Raw genomic sequence first — 18,453 nt, forward strand, 5'->3', positions numbered from 1 at the left:
ATGTGGAAAAGTTTAAGCCAAAGGTGCCCTAGTTCCAAAGAAACTGAATACTCACTGTGACACAGCATCTTTCCTTTCTCTCATTACATCATCCAAAATATGTGACACAAAGAAATTATAATGTGACTCATGTTGTTAACAGCCAGAATCTGGAAAGTTCTGGCAGCACAGCCCAAGCATAGGATTGGACTGTGAGAATGCAATCCAATGTACCCTTTCTTGTGTTCCCATTGAACAGAATGGGGCTTTCTTCCGAACAACATGCACAGACGTATGATACAGGACAACTGTTCTACATTGCGTTGAACAGGTAAGATGTGCAATTTGGGTACAATGAATTGAGAAAAATCTGCTCATATAATGCAGTTATTGGAAAAATCTAACATACTTGCAGTTACTTCCAGCAATAGTTGTTATATTTTTATGGATTATATTTTTCATAGGAATTTACATTTTTAAGTTCAACATATACCCTATTAATTAAAACAACCCAAATGTTTACTGAGATAAATCATTGCTTACAAACCTTGATTGAATATGTACTGCCAGGTGCAAATTTATCCCTCTTGCCTCCTAATCCCTGGCTGTACTCCAGGACTACAAAAGGACAGAACACCCATGAACATAAGCCTATCATTTTCAAAACAGATGATACTTAAAGAAACAGTAAAACTATGTTCAAATTACCTCTTGTATGCACATTGATGTTCACATTAATTACTGATATATCTATTTGTGGTATTTCGCCAAAAGAGATTAATAAAATACTTTGATTTTAACAATAATCATTAAACTACTGTAATCATTAAACAACTGTATATGGTACATTAAGAATCTAACTACTACAAAACAAAAACGTGCATATATCACAGCTACTGATGGTAAGAGGAAAGTTTGGTGTGAGATATTAAACCATTTGGGTTAAGATATTTGGTGTGAAACCATCAATATCTTGCAATCAATGTTTAATTAAGGTCAACATCTGGGATGTTAAAACTCAGTGTGGCTTGACTCAAGTCAAGTCACTTCCCCACACAACTCGACTTTAAAAAGAGTCTTAACTGGGGCACTTTCCAAGTCACCCTTTAGTGACTCTAATGGACTTGAGTCAAGTTGGCCCCCCCCTTTAAAAAGCCCACCATGGAAAAAATGGGGCTGCTGCTGGGAAGTGTGTGTGTCGGAGCTTTCTATGAACACTCCCTTGATGCCCTGCCCATCTGTAAACAGGGTGGGAGGGATTGTGAGAAAGAGGGGAAGGAAGCGGCAAGAGGGAGGAGAGTCATGTGCAGCAGCTGCAAGGCTTACCAGGACAACCCAATCTTCTGAATAGGGACAAGCCCTACTTAGAAGTAGTCTCACTGGAGCTGGTCATTCAATGAGGCTCTCTCCTCCCAACCAGCCATGGTGGAAAACATGGTCACTATAAACCACCTCCTCCTTCCCTGCATTTCTCCAGTCAATTCTAAGGCAAGAATCCCCTTTGGCTCTTCCTCCTGCTCTTCCTCAACCAATGAAAATGCCAGACTTTGGCTCTTCCTCCTGCTCTTCCTCAACCAATGAAAATGCCAGACTGCCCATCCTTTGTCCAATTATCATCCATTCCTTCCTCCCTATGGGAAAAGAGAGCCCATTCTTGCCTCCCCCCTCCTGCTCACATTAACCCTTTCCTGCCTCCCTGCTGGAAATTTCCTGCTGCACACCCTGTTGGACTGCTGGTTTTTCATGCTGCAAAAACAGTAAGTAAGCACTCCCAGACATAGGCAGACTCAAGTCAGCATGCACGGGGACAAGTGCCAAGTCAAAGGGGGCCCTGACTTGAGTCTTTTTCAGCGTCTTCCACCCACAAGATTCATGAGTTGCCGAGTCACCCAAAATCACATATTTTAAGAACAGCCCCACTGGATCAAGCCATAGGCCCATCTAGTCCAGCTTCCTGTATTTCACAGTGGTCCACCAAATGCCCCAGGGAGCACACCAGATAACAACATAAGAACAGCCCCACTGGATCAGGCCATAGGCCCATCTAGTCCAGCTTCCTGTATCTCACAGCGGCCCACCAAATGCCCCAAGGAGCACACCAGATAACAAGAGTCCTGCATCCTGGTGCCCTCCCTTGCATCTGGCATTCTGACATAACCCATTTCTAAACTCAGGAGGTTGCGCATACACATCATGGCTTGTACCCCGTAATGGATTTTTCCTCCAGAAACTTGTCCAATCGCCTTTTAAAGGCGTCCAGGCCAGTCGCCATCACCACATCCTGCGGCAAAGAGTTCCACAACCAACCACACGCTGAGTAAAGAAATATTTTCTTTTGTCCTAACTCTCCCAACACTCAATTTTAGTGGATGTCCCCTGGTTCTGGTGTTATGTGAGAGTGTAAAGAGCATCTCCCTATCCACTCTGTCCATCCCCTGCATAATTTTGTATGTCTCAATCATGTCCCCCCTCAGGCGTCTCTTTTCTAGGCTGAAGAGGCCCAAACGCCGCAGCCTTTCCTCATAAAGAAGGTGCCCCAGCCCCGTAATCATCTTAGTCGCTCTCTTTTGCACCTTTTCCATTTCCACTATGTCTTTTTTGAGATGTGGCGACCAGAACTGGACACAATACTCCAGGTGTGGCCTTACCATCGATTTGTACAATGGCATTATAATATTAGCCGTTTTGTTCTCAATACCCTTCCTAATGATCCCAAGCATAGAATTGGCCTTCTTCACTGCTGCCGCACATTGGGTCGACACTTTCATCGACCTGTCCACCACCACCCCAAGATCTCTCTCCTGATCTGTCACAGACAGCTCAGAACCCATCAGCCTATATCTAAAGTTTTGATTTTTTGCCCCAATGTGCATGACTTTACACTTACTGACATTGAAGCACATCTGCCATTTTGTTGCCCATTCTGCCAGTCTGTAGAGATCCTTCTGGAGCTCCTCACAATCACTTCTGGTCTTCACCACTCGGAAAAGTTTGGTGTTGTCCGCAAACTTTGCAACCTCACTGCTCAACCCTGTCTCCAGGTCATTTATGAAGAGGTTGAAAAGCACTGGTCCCAGGACAGATCCTTGGGGCACACCGCTTTTCACTTCTCTCCATTGTGAAAATTGCCCATTGACACCCACTCTCTGTTTTCTGGCCTTCAACCAGTTCACAATCCATGAGAGGACCTGTCCTCTAATTCCCTGACTGTGGAGTTTTTTCAGTAGCCTTTGGTGAGGGACCGTGTCGAACGCCTTCTGAAAGTCCAGATATATAATGTCCATGGGTTCTCCCACATCCACATGCCTGTTGACCTTTTCAAAGAATTCTATAACAAGAGACCTGCATCCTGGTGCCCTCCCTTGCATCTGGCATTCTGACATAACCCATTTCTAAACTCAGGAGTTTGCGCATACACATCATGGCTTATACCCCGTAATGGATTTTTCCTCCAGAAACTTGTCCAATCCCCTTTTAAAGGCGTCCAGGCCAGTCGCCACCACCACATCCTGTGGCAAGGAGTTCCACAGACCGACCACACGCTGAGTAAAGAAATATTTCCTTTTGTCTGTCCTAACCCGCCCAGCACTCAATTTTAGTGGATGTCCCCTGGTTCTGGTGTTATGTGAGAGTGTAAAGAGCATCTCCCTATCCACTCTGTCCATCCCCTGCATAATTTTGTATGTCTCAATCATGTCCCCCCTCAGGCGTCTCTTTTCTAGGCTGAAGAGGCCCAAACACCATAGCCTTTCCTCATATGGAAGGTGCCCCAGCCCAGTAGTCATCTTAGGGTGCAATCCTAACCCCTTGTCAGTGCTTTCCAGCACTGACATAAGGGCAATGCAGCTCTGAGGTAAGGGAACAAACATTCCCTTACTTTGAGGAGGCCTCCATGAGTGACACCCAATTGCAGGATGCAGCACAGGTCCCATTGGCGGCGCTATGCCAGTGCTGGAAAGCACTGACATAGGGGCTTAGGATTGTGCACTAAGTTTCATAACTTAAGTCCTAGTCACTGACTCAACTTCCCAACCCTGGTGAACAGGGTGTAATGGAAATGTGCAAGAGGGGATAGGGTGTGGGATAGGGTGTGGTATCAACAGTGGCCCCTTGCTCTGGTAGGTCTAGGAAGCATGGGGTTAAACACCTGGGCAGTTGGTGTGCTGCACAGCTGCAGCCACTTGGAGGCAACAAGTCCCTCATGGATAAAAGCAGCACCTGGAGGAAGGAAAAGAGTGTCAGTTGGAAGGAAACACTGAGAGAGCAGAAGGAAGGAGCTTGGAGGAGAGAGGACTGACTAGTTGGCAGGCAGGCAGACAAATGGACTACTGAAGACACTGGAAACTGATGTGTGGCTGTCAAGCCAAAGACCTGTAGAGAACCAAGGTGTTGCTATGGTGGCTGGAGAAGCTGCTGGCAGGAGACAGGAGGAAAGAGAATTGCTGCAGGTTGAACAGGTAAGCTACCCTAGTGGTGGGGTCCAGATGTGCAGAACTAGGTCCATTGTTGGAGAATGAAGGGGAGCTAAGTAGCTCAAAGTGGCAAAACACAGGACAGGATTGCTTGGGGGGATTCATTCTTGATCTACAGATCATTTCTTACCATTATCAACATGAGAGAGTAAGTAATGACAAGGCAAAAGACAGCAACCTACTCAGGCAGCATTTTTTTCCTACCTGTTACATGTGTACTAGGCTACACAGAGACAAACAGGTAATCTTTTTCACCATACTGTAGCTACCTGTCCTCTCCACCCTCTCCAACCCCATGCAACCCTTTAAGAACAAAAAGTACCACTCTCCCCATAAACAAAATCCACTGTGGGCTAATTGAAGGTTTAACAAACTCAAGTTTTCATTGCTGTCTAGCTAGTAGAGCAGCAAAATATGAAGCATACACAAGCCTGTTTTTTTTTGTTCATCAGTGGTTGCAATCCTGATGGGTGCAAATTAATATATAAATATACTTGTGTGAAACAAAAACTTGAGTTGCAGAATTTGGGTTGGCAACAGAATTTGCTGACGTCTAACAGCTGATATAATGTACTATTTATTCTAGGGCAGCACAACACAACGTTCAGTGTCTGAGCTTTTGATCCCAACAGATTACCCTAGAGCCCTTTCACGTTGGTCATTTGATGCACAAAACAACATTTAGACAAAATATTCCTAAAACAATTGTGGTCAGCTGTGCAATTTAATAAAATAGAGCAGACAAATTAAAAGAACACAGTTTAGGAACCAAAAAGGGACTCTTCCTAGTTAAAAGTGTACATGTGATTACTCTAAAGCAGGGGTGCTCAATAGGTGGATCGTGATCTACTGGTAGATCGCGAGGCAAAATGAGTAGATCGCGGAGCCCTGTCTCTCCAAACTGTTAATATGTCAGTTTTGTCTAGTCAGTAGACGAAACTGACATATTTAGCTAAACTGACACTAAAACTGACACTTTAGCTGCTCTTCAGGCATGCAGCAACAAAACTGACGAAACTGACTAGACTCCAGCAGGGGCTCCATACATTAAAGGGGGTGTCTGTCAGACGCTTCCTTCCCCCCCCCCCCGGTAGATCTCCGGGCCTTGCTGGGTTTCAAAGTAGCTCTCGAGCCAAAAAAGTGTGAGCACCCCTGCTCTAAAGGGTCACTACTTGATTGGGGTATTATTGTTAGGTTGTAGCTTACTCGGCATAATAGTTAATCCAGCTCTAGTGCAAATAGAAGGATACACGGAAAGAGAAACCCCTCCCCCACTTAGAGCCTATGTAGAGGGAGTGATGATAAGAGTGACTGTTGCCAACCATAAAGACACTTCCAGGCAGGATAAACAGGGTACAACAAGTCTGGGATTCCCACACTTAGTTCACTCACTCATTACAGGAGGCTCCCATTATATTGTCATTTGTCCATTGTCCACCTGAATCTTCCCTGGGCTTAAATCATCCTGTTTATTGACAAAGAAAATATTACTGTTTTGAGGGTAGCAATACTGCAGCACAGTGACCACAGGTGTGAACTACTGTTGACACTAGGATGAAGAACCTGAGGCCTCTGATATCTTTCCCTCTGATATCTTTCCCCTGTGGGTTTCCAACAGAACATCAGTCAGGGTCCCTTCATAACCAATGTTGATTACCTTTCCTACTTATATGAAAGCTCCGAGTGGAGCCTTCCCTTATAGAATTATCGGGAGAAAGAGAGCCAGCCTGTCCACCTTCATGAGAGTGGAGAAGCAGGGACACCTGAGAGAGGCTAAGAAGGAAAAGGAAGGGGAGGGGCTAGCTATTAGCCCCAGGGAATATTAACACCTGGGCAAGGCTGGTGAGGAGGATAGTCCCCAGTGGAAGAAGAGTCAGCCTGTTGGGCCTTGGAAGGTGCCGGAGCTACCTCATTATTGTTATGAAGTACCTCATTATTAAGGTACCATACTGAAACAGATTATCAGAATGGTATCCTATCTAGGAGTTAGGTAGGTACATTGTCTATCACTTTTGGATTTAGTTCATACTATACACAGGGATGGGAACTCAAGTCAAGTGAGTTGAGTCTGAGTTGTGAAAATGTGTGTTTTTCACTGATTTGGGTAGACTCAAGTCACATGTGTCAAAAGCTCAGGCAAACACTGGAGTGCAAAGTTCCTGACTCAGGAGTTGTCATGGGTCTGGGTGACTCAAGTTGCCCACAAATGACTAGGGGTTGCACCACCTCCATCTTGCATTGATCTGGAAGCTGGCCTTTGCACATGGCATGCATTAGCATAGTGATTTTCAATCTTTTTTGTCTCATGGCACACTGACAAGGCCACTAAAATTGTCAAGGCACACATCAGGTTTTTTACAATTGATAAGGCACACCATGCTGCCAGTAAGGGGCTCACATTCCCATCAGCCCTACTAATAAATGACCTTTCCCCAAATTACAGTGGCACACCTGTAGACCACTCGCAGCACACCAGTGTGCCACAGCACAGTGGTTGAAAATGGCTGCATTAGCAACACCAGCAGCAAGATATGTTATGTTCAGAGACAGAAACAATAGAAAAAGAGCCACCCATGGCTTGCATGCACATTGCACTGCTAGCTCCCATGCTGCGTCAGTCCCCTTCTGCCTTTCCAAGCTGGGATAGGTCCTCTCTCCCCTAGGTCCATCTGTTCCCCTTGATGTGAAGGAGGGTGGTTTCATCATGGCTGGGGTGGGATCCTAATGAGGGAACAGATAGATGCATTCTGCACTGCTGCCTCAGAGATGGGATGGGTGGGGACATCAGGAGAGTGTTTAAAGTGAACTCCAAAATGCACACACAGCTCAGCAGCAGCCCCATATTTTTCCATGGAGCTGCGGTTGGCTTTTTAAAGGGGAAAGACTTGAGTCTTTTTGAGTCGCAAAATTGCTCTGGGTGACTTGGAAAGTCCACCTGTTAGGACTCATTTTCAAGTTGAGTTACAGGGATGGAGACTTGTGACTTGACTCAAGTCAAGTTGTGCTGGACTTGCCCATCCCTGAGTACACATGTGCACACACACACAAATTCACAATAATAGTATTCAATATCATGGGTAAATCTCTTGGTGGCTTCTTTGCAACTATTATATGTTTTGGAAACTGTTTCATGCACTACTACAGCTACTTGTCAATGTATGTAATATTTCACCCTTTTAATCTCACTTACCCTTGCAGCATCTCTGTGTGTAAAACAAGTTAGGCAAGTGGTTCTTAAATGTTTCAGAGGCCCTAGAGGCTGCAGCCTGATATATAAATCCCAAGGGGTGTGGTTATAATGGTGATTGGGCAGCAGTGTTTTCTCCCGCCAAAGAGCAGTTTATTTAATCCTTGATGCACATAGACTAATCTGCCCTATCAGTTTTGCAAGCTATCAAAAAATTAGGTCGTGACCCTCTGGTGTGTCCCAGACCCACAGTTTGAAAACCACTTATTGGCTAAAAGGCTGTTGCTTTTGCACGGTTGTAACATTATGCAGATCTGTTTACTGTGCTTGTTCCTTCTCATGACCTGCCAAGGTCAGCCAATATCAGTTTCACTGCTGTTCAGGGTTCAGTTATCAACTATACTACTTGTCAATCAGCATGATACTTCCCTAAATCTCAAAATGATATAGACAATATGCAAGGGAATCTTAAGGGATAACACTACCTTTTGCCTCCTACCTAGATCATTTGACACCTGGGGCCCATAAAATTCTGACACCCTCTCCATATAACAAAGTTAATTTGGGTTTCAAGTCTGGGTGAGAGTCCAGGTCTAACCACCCAGCAAACCTCAACCACAGAGGCCAAAATTCAACCAGGAGCCCAGGTCTACCCACTTGGAAGTGATGGCTCCAGAGGGCAGTAAGAAGTAGGTAGGTCTGGACTCAGGCGAGTTCAGGTGAGAGCCCAGGTCTATCTACCCAGCAAATACAGACACAGAGGGCGAAGTTCAACTGGGTGCACAGGTCTACCTGCCTGATTGACCTGAGCTCTGGAGTTAAGAGTGCTCTTGCACCCTTAAACACAAACACTGGATCAGTGACATACTGCCTCTGCATCTGGAGGTTCAATGTAGGCATCATGGTTAATAATAACCACTGATGGACTATAGTGCACCATGAGTGTTTAAAATCCATTATGCAAGTCATCTAAGCCAGTGACCAACAACACCCAACCCTTCCACTAGTGGCATCACTAGGGTTGGTGTCATCCAGTCTGGTAACTCATGGTATCCCCCCCCCATTTATTTATTTTCCTATAGAACAGTATGGGTTATCAAATAAATCAGTAACCAACAAAAAAAAAAAGAGGCCAACTTGATGAGACACACACACAACTGAATAGGAGTTTGAGTATTGGCTCTGATACATTGAAAAGGGAGACAACTCATGATAACATCTTATTAGTTCCATGCTGTGTCATATAACACCTTGTTAGCTCTCATAACACTCAGGCTTATTGGTCAGTTTTGAGTTAAATCCACTTTTTGTGACATAAGGCAACTGTGTTTCCTTTTCTGGTTATTTGGCTATAGCTTTTGATAGAACACAGTTTCATTCTGTTCAATGAAAGTTTCAATGCAGTTTCATTCTGCTGTAAATTACACATCGAATGGTATATGATGGTATTACTCCTAAAAACAATCATTTCCACAACTTTGGTCACTAGTGGCGTTACCCCCCCCCCCAGGTGTCACCGTATTAACACCTTGTTTATTCCATGCTGTGTCATAATATCTCATTGGCTCTTCAAATAATTAGTCTCATTGATCCATTCTGAGATAAGGAAATCTTTCGTTACACAAGACAGTTGCATTTTTGTTTTCTGTTTTTTGGCCATAATGTTTGAAAGTATGGAGATATTTCACTCTGCATTCTGTTCATAGAATTCATTGCATTCTGTTGTAATTTATGCATCAAATTGTATATAACATAATATTATTCTTAATAACTGCAATTTTGGTCAATGGTGGTGTTACTCCTCTTTGCAGCTTGGCACCTGGGGCCTGCAGCCCCTTCGGCCTCCCATTTGTATGCCACTGAAATACACACACAGTGTGTGTGTGTGTGTGTGTGAGTGTAATGTGCATATGTATACTTTAAAGTGTATTTACATTGTACTTGTACAATGTAATTGAATTGTGTATATATCTATATATACAATGTACATTTATATGTATATATTAAATGTGTGTATGTCTATATATAAAATGTTCAAATCATAGTACGGTCCCCTTGCCCCCCAATTTTTGTTTTGTGAAGAACAGCAACATGCTTTTCTATGGCTTTTTTTGTTGTTGAGTATCTCCTGAACATCTTGTTGCATATAAATGGCAGATCAAATAGCTGTACTCTTTTTTGCAGTTGTTGATTAGTCACTCTCCCTGTAGGAGATAGTTATTTCTGGATAAGTTGTGACCTGGCTACAAGCCTACACAGAGAAGGAATACTTCATTTTATGCAATGGCAAACTGTTGGCAAACTGATGATAGCACTGGCAGGCCTCCAAAGAAGTCCAATATGTATATTTGAAGGTAAAAAACATGGGAGTCAAACATGATTAGAACATTAGGGCTCTGTACACACTCTAGATCAGTGGTTCCCAAACTTTTTAGCACAGAGACCCACCTTTTAAAATGACACTCCATTGGGACACATTAATCTTTTCGAGATTAAGAAAAAGTCTCACTTTCCCAGCTGCTCAAGCCTGTGTTTTCATCCTTTTTACTATGGGCAGGTGCCTTCTGTAGGATTTGTTGAGCTCCATGTTCATCAGATCAGGCACATTCTGGGGGCCTTGTGTTCCCCTTCACCTGGTCTTCGAAAATAGCCAAGGTATGTTTGCCTACTCATGAGTAAATACACACATGGGGCTCAGTTTCACTTTCTATAAGGCTCAGTACACTTTCTTTATCAGCTGCGACACACACACTACTTTCTCAAGTGTTTCTGGGACCTGTGTTCATCAAATCGGGACCATTCTGGTGGTGTTACATTTGTCTTGGCCTGCCCTTCAGAGTGGACTGAGGCATGTTTGCCTATTTGTCAGTAAATGTGCATGTGTGGCTCAGTTTTGCTTTCCATAGAGCTCAATACATTTTTGTTGTTGGTTGTCAGTTTGTAACCCACTTAAAATCCAATCTGAACTCACAGTTTGAAAACCATTGCTCTAGATTCTTTGTTGGCAAAGGTAACATCTCATTGTAACCAGCAGTCAACACTGTTATTTCAGTAATGTCCCTCTTCTTTCCAGTCTCCACACCAATCTGGCTTGCATTCCTACAATCTTCCTGCTACTCCCCTCTTCAAATCCACTCCTCCTGCTGCCACTCTCTTCTTCCGCCTCCTCTCCGCCATCTCAAAATGCACAGAAGAAGTTGTGAGAGGGGCATAAACCAAGAGCAAGAGTGTCAAACATAAGGACTGCAGGCCAGATGCAGCACCGTGGAAACTCTTAATTTGACCCTTGGGATCTCCCAGCACCTCCATCAGTTGCTCTCAGCTGCTGAGCTGTCTCACTGCTGAAAAGGCTGCCCAAATGATAATTGGGCTCTCCCATGCCTTGAAAATATGATCAAGATTTGCATATTTTCTCTTCTGTCATTTGCAGCTAATGAGTTCCTAAGTGAGAAAAAGTGCTTATTTCTGGTCAGAACCTACTGAATGGCAACACTTCCGGCCTGCAGCAGGCGTCTGAGGAGTGCCATTTGGCTCACTGGATGAAACAAATTTGACATCCCTGGCCTAGAGCAACTCTTCCCTTTTTACCCCCATTTCTGCCTTTGGAGCCAAGGTGAGGAGACGAAGTGCTGATAGCTTCTTCCTCACCACTCCACCTGGCTACTGCTGCCCAGCTAAGTCATGCCGGTTGCTCCCTCTAATGGGATGCAGGATTCATTAGAGGGCCAGCCCTGTTATCTCATATTTATCAAGGGAATAGCAACTATTCTTATTTGCCCCAGCATGGTGTATTTTTCTGTGACTGTTGCCTCTCTTATCTTTATTTAGATTGTAAATCCCTTTGGGCCAAGAAATCATCTTTTCATTTCTTTTGCTGTGTAGCCCACTTTGAAAATCAGTATACAGTATCAATATTCTTCATAAATAGTAAACCATACAATCAACTGCTGGCAGCATAATTAAGCTGGCAGAGGTGAGAGTGGGTGGAATGAGTGTGGCAGAGAGGGAGGGGTTTCAGGAAGGGGGGAGGGGAGGGAGAGAGAGAATGGTTAATGATGGCACTTGCATGTACCAGTATCCTGAGTGCCCTCCTTTCCCCTTACTCTCTTTGGTTCTGAGGAGACCCAGGTAGCAGAGGCTTACCACAAGGCAAGGGAATGAAAGTTCCTTTATCTTAAGGAGACCTCCAGACACACACACTCACACACACAGATACCCCACTGGATGCAGTGTGCACTTCACTGGTGCAGCTGCATCAGCAGGGAAGGCTTTACTTAGGATTGGGTTCTAGGTGATTTACCTCAATCTTTTCATGTTTAAAGTCTCCCCTAGGACAATGTCCTCATCTACATGCATGCTTTGTTTTCTAAGCCTGTCTACTCAGAATATTATCCTATTTTCCGTAAAACTGATTTAGTACACTTCCCAGTGTACACTTACTAATTTGGCCAAAGTAGCCTTGTACCTGGAGGGGTCCCACACTGGGGTGGTGAGCAGAGTGACTGCAGCTGCAGCCAGCACATTGCTCTGCAGCTGTTGGCCCAGCACAGAATCTTCCATGCTGAAGTGTCATGAAGAGAGTGTGGCAAGTGGAACATTGCTGCTAGATGGTGGTATCTGAATCTAGCTGGAACAGTATATTTGGTGTCTTATTACCCTTGCTGAGGGCTAGCTTTAAGCCAATTATACCATTTGCTCCCAACTGGGCTCCACACCTAAGGGCTCCTCCACCAGAGCCTAGGAGAGGGAGGTAAAGGGGGTAATTTGTACCCAGGCCCAGGATCAAAAAGGGGGCCCAGGAGCCTAAGGAGGGAGCCCAGAAATTTCCTGGGATCGTCTATTTTCCAATCTCACCCAGACTCGCTGCCCCTGCAGTGACAATTACTGCCACAAGCCATACACACCAGGCCCAGGAATGCATACATTCCTTAACAGTCACAGCTGGGAGGAAACTGACTGGCTACAGTAGCTCTTTGGCTTGTGGATCCACTTACCATGAAGGAGTGAGAAGAGCTCAGCAACACAGCCCTGGGACTGCAGCTGCTGCAAAAGTTAGTTTTGGTGTACACAGGACACTCTCCGTTCTAGTGTGAGACTAAATGCAATGATACTAATCTCCTGCAATGATTTTCTATATTTGAAAGATTTCAGAGTGTGTTTGGCTTTCTGTATTACTGTATCTAGAGCTCTGCATTGGGAAGACCAGTAGACCTGGGCTCCAAAGACAATTCTGGCTGTTGCCACTTTCCCTCTGCCGATTTCCCCCCCATTCTGCTCACCCCATTGCCACCCCTCCACTCTGTTTCACCCCTTCCCTCTTTGGGAAGAAGCCCAAAAGAGACTTTGTATCCCCTGATAAAATTCCTTTCAGAAGTCCTGCCCCCCCATGCTAGGGTAAGCTAGTCTTGTCAAATACACCTAACGCCACACTTCAAGTTCTAAAGAGAATTAGCCATAATTTTCTGAATTCTTAAAAAGTAAGTGTGTGTGTGTGTGTGTGTAGTTGATATTAAATTTTATTTATTTCTCTAAGATTCTACAGACTTTGGCTGTGAACCTGGAGCTGTGCAAAAAATATTTCTAACTGGGCCCCACAGCAGTGGCATCACTAGGGGGTGTGGGGGGTGCGGGCCATACTGGGTGACACGCACGGGGGGGGGGGACACGCACTGGGGGGGCAACATGCTAAAATCACAGTGGTTAGGAGTAACCTCATCATTATATACCATTGGATGCAGAATTTCGAGTGGAATGCAATGCAAAAAACCGGAGTGAAATATCTCCTTTCTATCAAAAGTTATGGCCAAAAAACTGGAGAACAAAAATGCATGGATCCCTATCGAAAATGAGTCTCATTGTGCATTTACTTGCAGATAAGTGAATGTGCCTTAGTCCATCAGAAAGGGCAGGCTGAGAGGAATCTAACACCACCAGAATGGTCCTGATCCAACAAATGCAGCCTCCAAAAACATCTGAGAAGGAAGTCCCACCCTCCAAGCAGACAAATGTATTGAGCCCTATGGAAAGCAAAACTAAGCCTCATGGTTGCATTTACTCATGAGTAAGCAAACGTGCCTTGGCTGCTGTGGAAGATCAGGTGTAGGAGAGTGCAAGGCTACCAGAATGGTCCTGAACCTATGCACCTGAAGCTAAACAAGTGCTCCAGAAGGCAGCCTCCCCCTCCCCCCCACTAAAAGGGATCAAAACAGAGGCTTCAGCTGATAAGGTGAACTTTTGGGGGACTTGCAAAGCCAGGTGGATCCTGACAGTGATCTGGTTTAAACAGAAGTTCTTAAATTGAACTGGGCAGGGCTGAAAACCTTCCTGATTTGGGGGGGGGGGTGTTATTGCAGGCAGGCCACAGAGGAAATTCACTTGGTGGACCAGGGCTGGCTTCTGCTTATTTATTTGTTTTACTTTATTTATACTTATTTATTTTAATTTGCTTGTCACTTCCACATTATTTTAATGTCACTTCCACCATTTCTGGTGGGTCTTGGACAGACTGTCATTCTAAAAAGTGGGTTCTAGTGCTAAAAGTTTGAGAACTGCTGCAAGAAGGTGTTAGTAAGTTGATACCCTGGGCAGGGTGTGTGTGTGTGACACCACTCGTGACCAAAATCAGTTTGTAAGAATAATACCATCATGTTATCTATCAATCAATGCATAATTTTATGCAGAATGTGTTCTATCTTTGTTCTATCAAAAGGTACAGCCAAAAATCCAGTGGGGGTGGAGTGATGGTACATCACCATGCCCACCACCTGGGGTGTTGCCCTGCCCACTGCATGGGGGTGACTCCAGCACTGGGTGACACGAACCCTAGTGATGCCACTGCCCCACAGCCTTGACACTTGCTATTGATATTTACTGTTAATACATTTAAGCTTGAACTGAAATGATTTTGTATCTTTTATTATCACGATGCCCTTTATATTTTTCTTCGAAATCTTAAGTACAGGCCTCTAATTTAAAATCAACAGCTAAATGTGTGTTGCATACTATAGTCAGAAAAAGTAACTGGAGGCCACTGGTGGAAAATGCTGCGCACGAACCAAGCACAGCTATCTATTTATAAGTTTCATGCCCAGCTTTTCCAGAGATCAAAGTGGCTGACACTATTAAAATACATAAAAGATAGAAGAAACTTGCACAAAATATTAACATCCATAAAACGAGCAAAATAGTAATTAAATGGATAACAGCAGCCAGGATACTCAATATAATAAAATGAACAATAGTGACCATTGCTTCAGCTTACAGTTCCTCATCCTCTTTTTCTTTTTTGCTGTTCTGTCATTCACTTTGAAATCGTGTCCCTTGTCAGATATCAACCACTCCTAGAAAGAGAGTGAGTTCACTAAAGTGGACAGATCGCTGTTGTGCCTTTTATGTGAGATATTTTTAACGTGGACTCCAGCTGGGAGAGGTGGTGGCAGCATGCTCTGTCGAACTGCTGACTGGATACCCATGTCAGGAAAACCTTCCTTCCTTCCATCTCACTAACAACAAAATCCTATGCATGCCTACTTAGAAGTAAGTCCCACTGTGTTTAGTTGGGTTTGCTCCCAGGAAAGTGAGCACAGGATTGCAGCCTAAGGGCCCAATCCTATCCAACTTTCCAGGTCCGGTGTAGCCACAATGCAGCCCCATGGTAAGGGAAGGCATGTTCCCATACCTTGAGAAGGCCCCAGTGACTGCCCCTCCACCACAAGATGCAGTGCACACCTCACTGGCACAGCTGCACTAGCACTGGAAAATTGGGTAGGATTGGGTCCTCAGGCCATAATCCTAGCCACACTTACCTGGGAGTCAGCGCCACTAAAGGGCCTTAATTCTGAGAGTAGACATGCCTAGGATTGGGCTCTCTCCATTTTTGCCCCATCATCTTCCACTTAGCAACTGGGTGGTTCTCTTTGAAACGCAAGCTTGCATTTCTCCAGTCCCCTTCCATGCCAAGGTGCCCCCACCTCAATTTCTGTCCCGACATTGGACTGCATGGGTGGAAGCGGGAGGGCTGCACAGCATCTCCCACCCGCCGCATTCCCCCCTCCAAGCCCCTTCTGCTTTCCGCCCCTCGCCTTCTCCTTCTGGACCGGCCTTTATTTGGCGCGCCCGGAAATCGCCTGTGCCGCTGCCGCAGCATCTCGCTCCCTGCGTGGCTTTGGCGAGCGACGCCAGCTCGCTTCGCAGGGGAGGAGGGGAAAGCAGCGCGAGGGAGGGGGCTGAGCCAGCCAGCCGGCCGGCCAGCGAGGGACTGAGCGGTTGCAGAGAGGAGGAAGGAAGGGGCTCCGCGGCTCGTCAGCGCAGGTAATTCAAGAGCGGGGGCGCAGCGCGGCGAGATCGTGGTGCGGGTTCGCCCCGGAGGGATGGGCAGCGCAGGGCAGGGCAGGGCAGGGCAGGGCGAGGGGAGCCTCTCCGGCCGTGCAGAACGAGGCCGGCTGGGCGTGAGAGGGACGCTGTGCAGGGGGGCCTTGCTCGGTGATGGTGGCTGCCCGCGGCTGCATCTCTGCGGTTTGGCACGAGAAGGGAAGCCGAGCGGTGGGTGGAGAGAGGGCTGCCAGCCGCGGTGGCTTGTCCCCTTTTCCATTGCGTGTGATCTTGAGAAGGGCTATCTGGGTCGTCATCGTCTCTCCCGCACGCCCTCCGCCACCCATGTGGAGCAGTGGCCTGCTAGGACTGGACTGGCCAGATGTATCCTTTGTGCAGAGGGACTACAGGGCTGGCCCCACCCCACCTCCGGATTATAATAGGGCTGCCTTGTTTCCAGCTCCAGGGAGCAAATGCCACAACTCTGGACAGTGCCCCTTGTTTTTGAACTGGTGATCTGGCAGCAGGGCTTGCAGGAAAGATCTGGGCAGGATTTTTACCTGTTCTGAAGCTGCACCGCTGGGAAGCCACTTGCTTCATAAAATAACCTGTGTGCATCAATCCACCCAGCCCCCATCATCGCTGTTCACAGCAGCAGAAAGAAAAAGCACCCATTCCGGTCATAATTAGAACTGTCAGTAGGATTTTTTTCCCCTCTTAAATGGCAGGCTGCAGGATGACAGCATTATAGCAGCATGGCAAAATCTGGTGAATAGAGCTTGCTTCACACTTTCTCAAGGCAACCACCTGGCTGCCTACATTTGTGCCAAATGATTTTTTTAAAAATTGTTTGGGCAATAATTTGTTTAATTTTGTTTAGGAAAAACAGTAGGCTCGCAACCTGGGGTGAATCTCCTAGGGATATAGATGGATGATTAAAAAGAGCCACTAAAATGAGTGGAAATCTTTTCATTGAATTCAATGCACTTTGGCTTGTGTTCACAGAGCTTCAAAATTAGCCCATTCAAGAGTAAAAAAGGAATAAAAGATTACTGTACTGAAATTGTGGTATGCCATTTCAAAGACATAACAGATTACAGAACTTCAATGTTAAATTTTGAAATAGTTGGTATATTAAAGAGCTATGCAATAATTTCAGAAGAATCTCTAAAATAACATTCATCCAAATCAGTAAAGAATGGGATGTTCTTAAGAATTATGAGTTGCACGTGCAGGGAAAATTACAGAGTAGAGTTTATCAGTAAATTTGAGGTATGAATTTGTGGAAAGGCTGCCATTACTGTGACAATATATTATTGGAACATTTCTTAGGAAAAATATATTTGGTGACTGTTAGAGATAAATATAAACTGCTGTTTAAAATACTGCAAGATAACAACTGAAGTAATACTGGTCCACAGGTCTGGTGGTATTAGTCATTCTTCTGTGATATTTTAAGTATGTATTTACTGAAGATGTACATCACTTTTCTTTTCAGGAGATTCAAAGGCATATACATATTTTTGAGAAAATTGACTGAATTCCTTATAAAACTGTATTTTATAGCATCTTAACATTGACTTTGCTTGCAAGCACAACAATTTTGTATTATTCAAGAAAAAAATCTAATCTTTAGTTTTCTTTTCCCCTTCATAATAGAGATTATATTATATAACTGTAAGATAGAATACTTATAATGTAATCCTATGCATTGTGTTCAGTGGGACTTACTCCCACATGTGTATAGAATTGCAGCTTCAATGTACTACTAAATAAAAATTCAGGAGAGCTTTTCCTAAAGCGAGAAATAAAATAAAGAGTAACAGGAAAAGTTAACTTCTTTCTCGATAGCTGAATATTATTTTGTCATCATGGTACTTCCATGGTTTCATCTCTTCTGAGTGTAGCTCAGAAGTAAGTGATGTGTAAATGGTGCAACCAAATGAATAAAATATGTTCTCTTAATTAAATAAAATTGAAAAGGGGCTGTGCATTATTTACTACAGTACTAAGGCTAATGCATCACATGGTTTGGGCATCTAGTGTAGACTATGGTTGTCACTTCAGTAAAAGAATATACTTAAGGGATCAAACACCATAAGCCTGCGAAACTAATTCTAGTGTAGTCAATAGTCCCTGATTCAAATAAAGTTTTTCTTCTTATATAGAATACTAAAAGATACAAAGCTGTATTAGGGATTGAGATTTGCAATAGTTCATTGATAAAATAACTATGGTAGGGGCAGATTAGTTCTAAATTTGATAAGTCTGACATGTGAGGGCCTTAACTAACTGGGAGGGCTGACAAACAGGATGGCTTTCAGTATTGTTCACAGGACTACAGTATTTGTCATTTGTTTTTGCACTGGGAACCTGTGCTGAACTGTTCTCTATAGCTGCCATCTGCTGAGACACTTTGATGATGGAAGGACAGCAATGGTGGCTGGAGAATATGAGGAGGAAGAAGAGATTTGTGTCCCCCTAATTGAAGTCAACATCCACACA

At 44.6% G+C, this 18,453-nt stretch overlaps 1 protein-coding gene across 2 annotated transcripts in view; it reads left to right on the forward strand.

Moving 5' to 3' along the window:
* The first annotated feature begins 15,817 nt into the window (after nt 1–15,817).
* The window catches only part of CAP2 (cyclase associated actin cytoskeleton regulatory protein 2), a 58,134-nt gene continuing 55,498 nt past the window's right edge, over nt 15,818–18,453 (forward strand). Inside the window, exon 1 of one of the 2 annotated variants that reach the window (XM_066624786.1) lies at nt 15,818–15,948. Coding sequence is in view for 1 of the 2 variants with exons in the window: in XM_066624785.1 (XP_066480882.1) it covers nt 16,123–16,179 (57 nt within the window). In the remaining variant the exon portion in view is untranslated. Of the gene's footprint in view, nt 15,949–16,113; nt 16,180–18,453 lie in introns of those variants that run through there. The other variant, XM_066624785.1, reaches the window with a different exon arrangement.

The sequence above is a fragment of the Tiliqua scincoides genome, chromosome 4 (genome assembly GCF_035046505.1).
Source record: "Tiliqua scincoides isolate rTilSci1 chromosome 4, rTilSci1.hap2, whole genome shotgun sequence".
In the NCBI taxonomy this organism is placed as follows: domain Eukaryota; kingdom Metazoa; phylum Chordata; class Lepidosauria; order Squamata; family Scincidae; genus Tiliqua; species Tiliqua scincoides.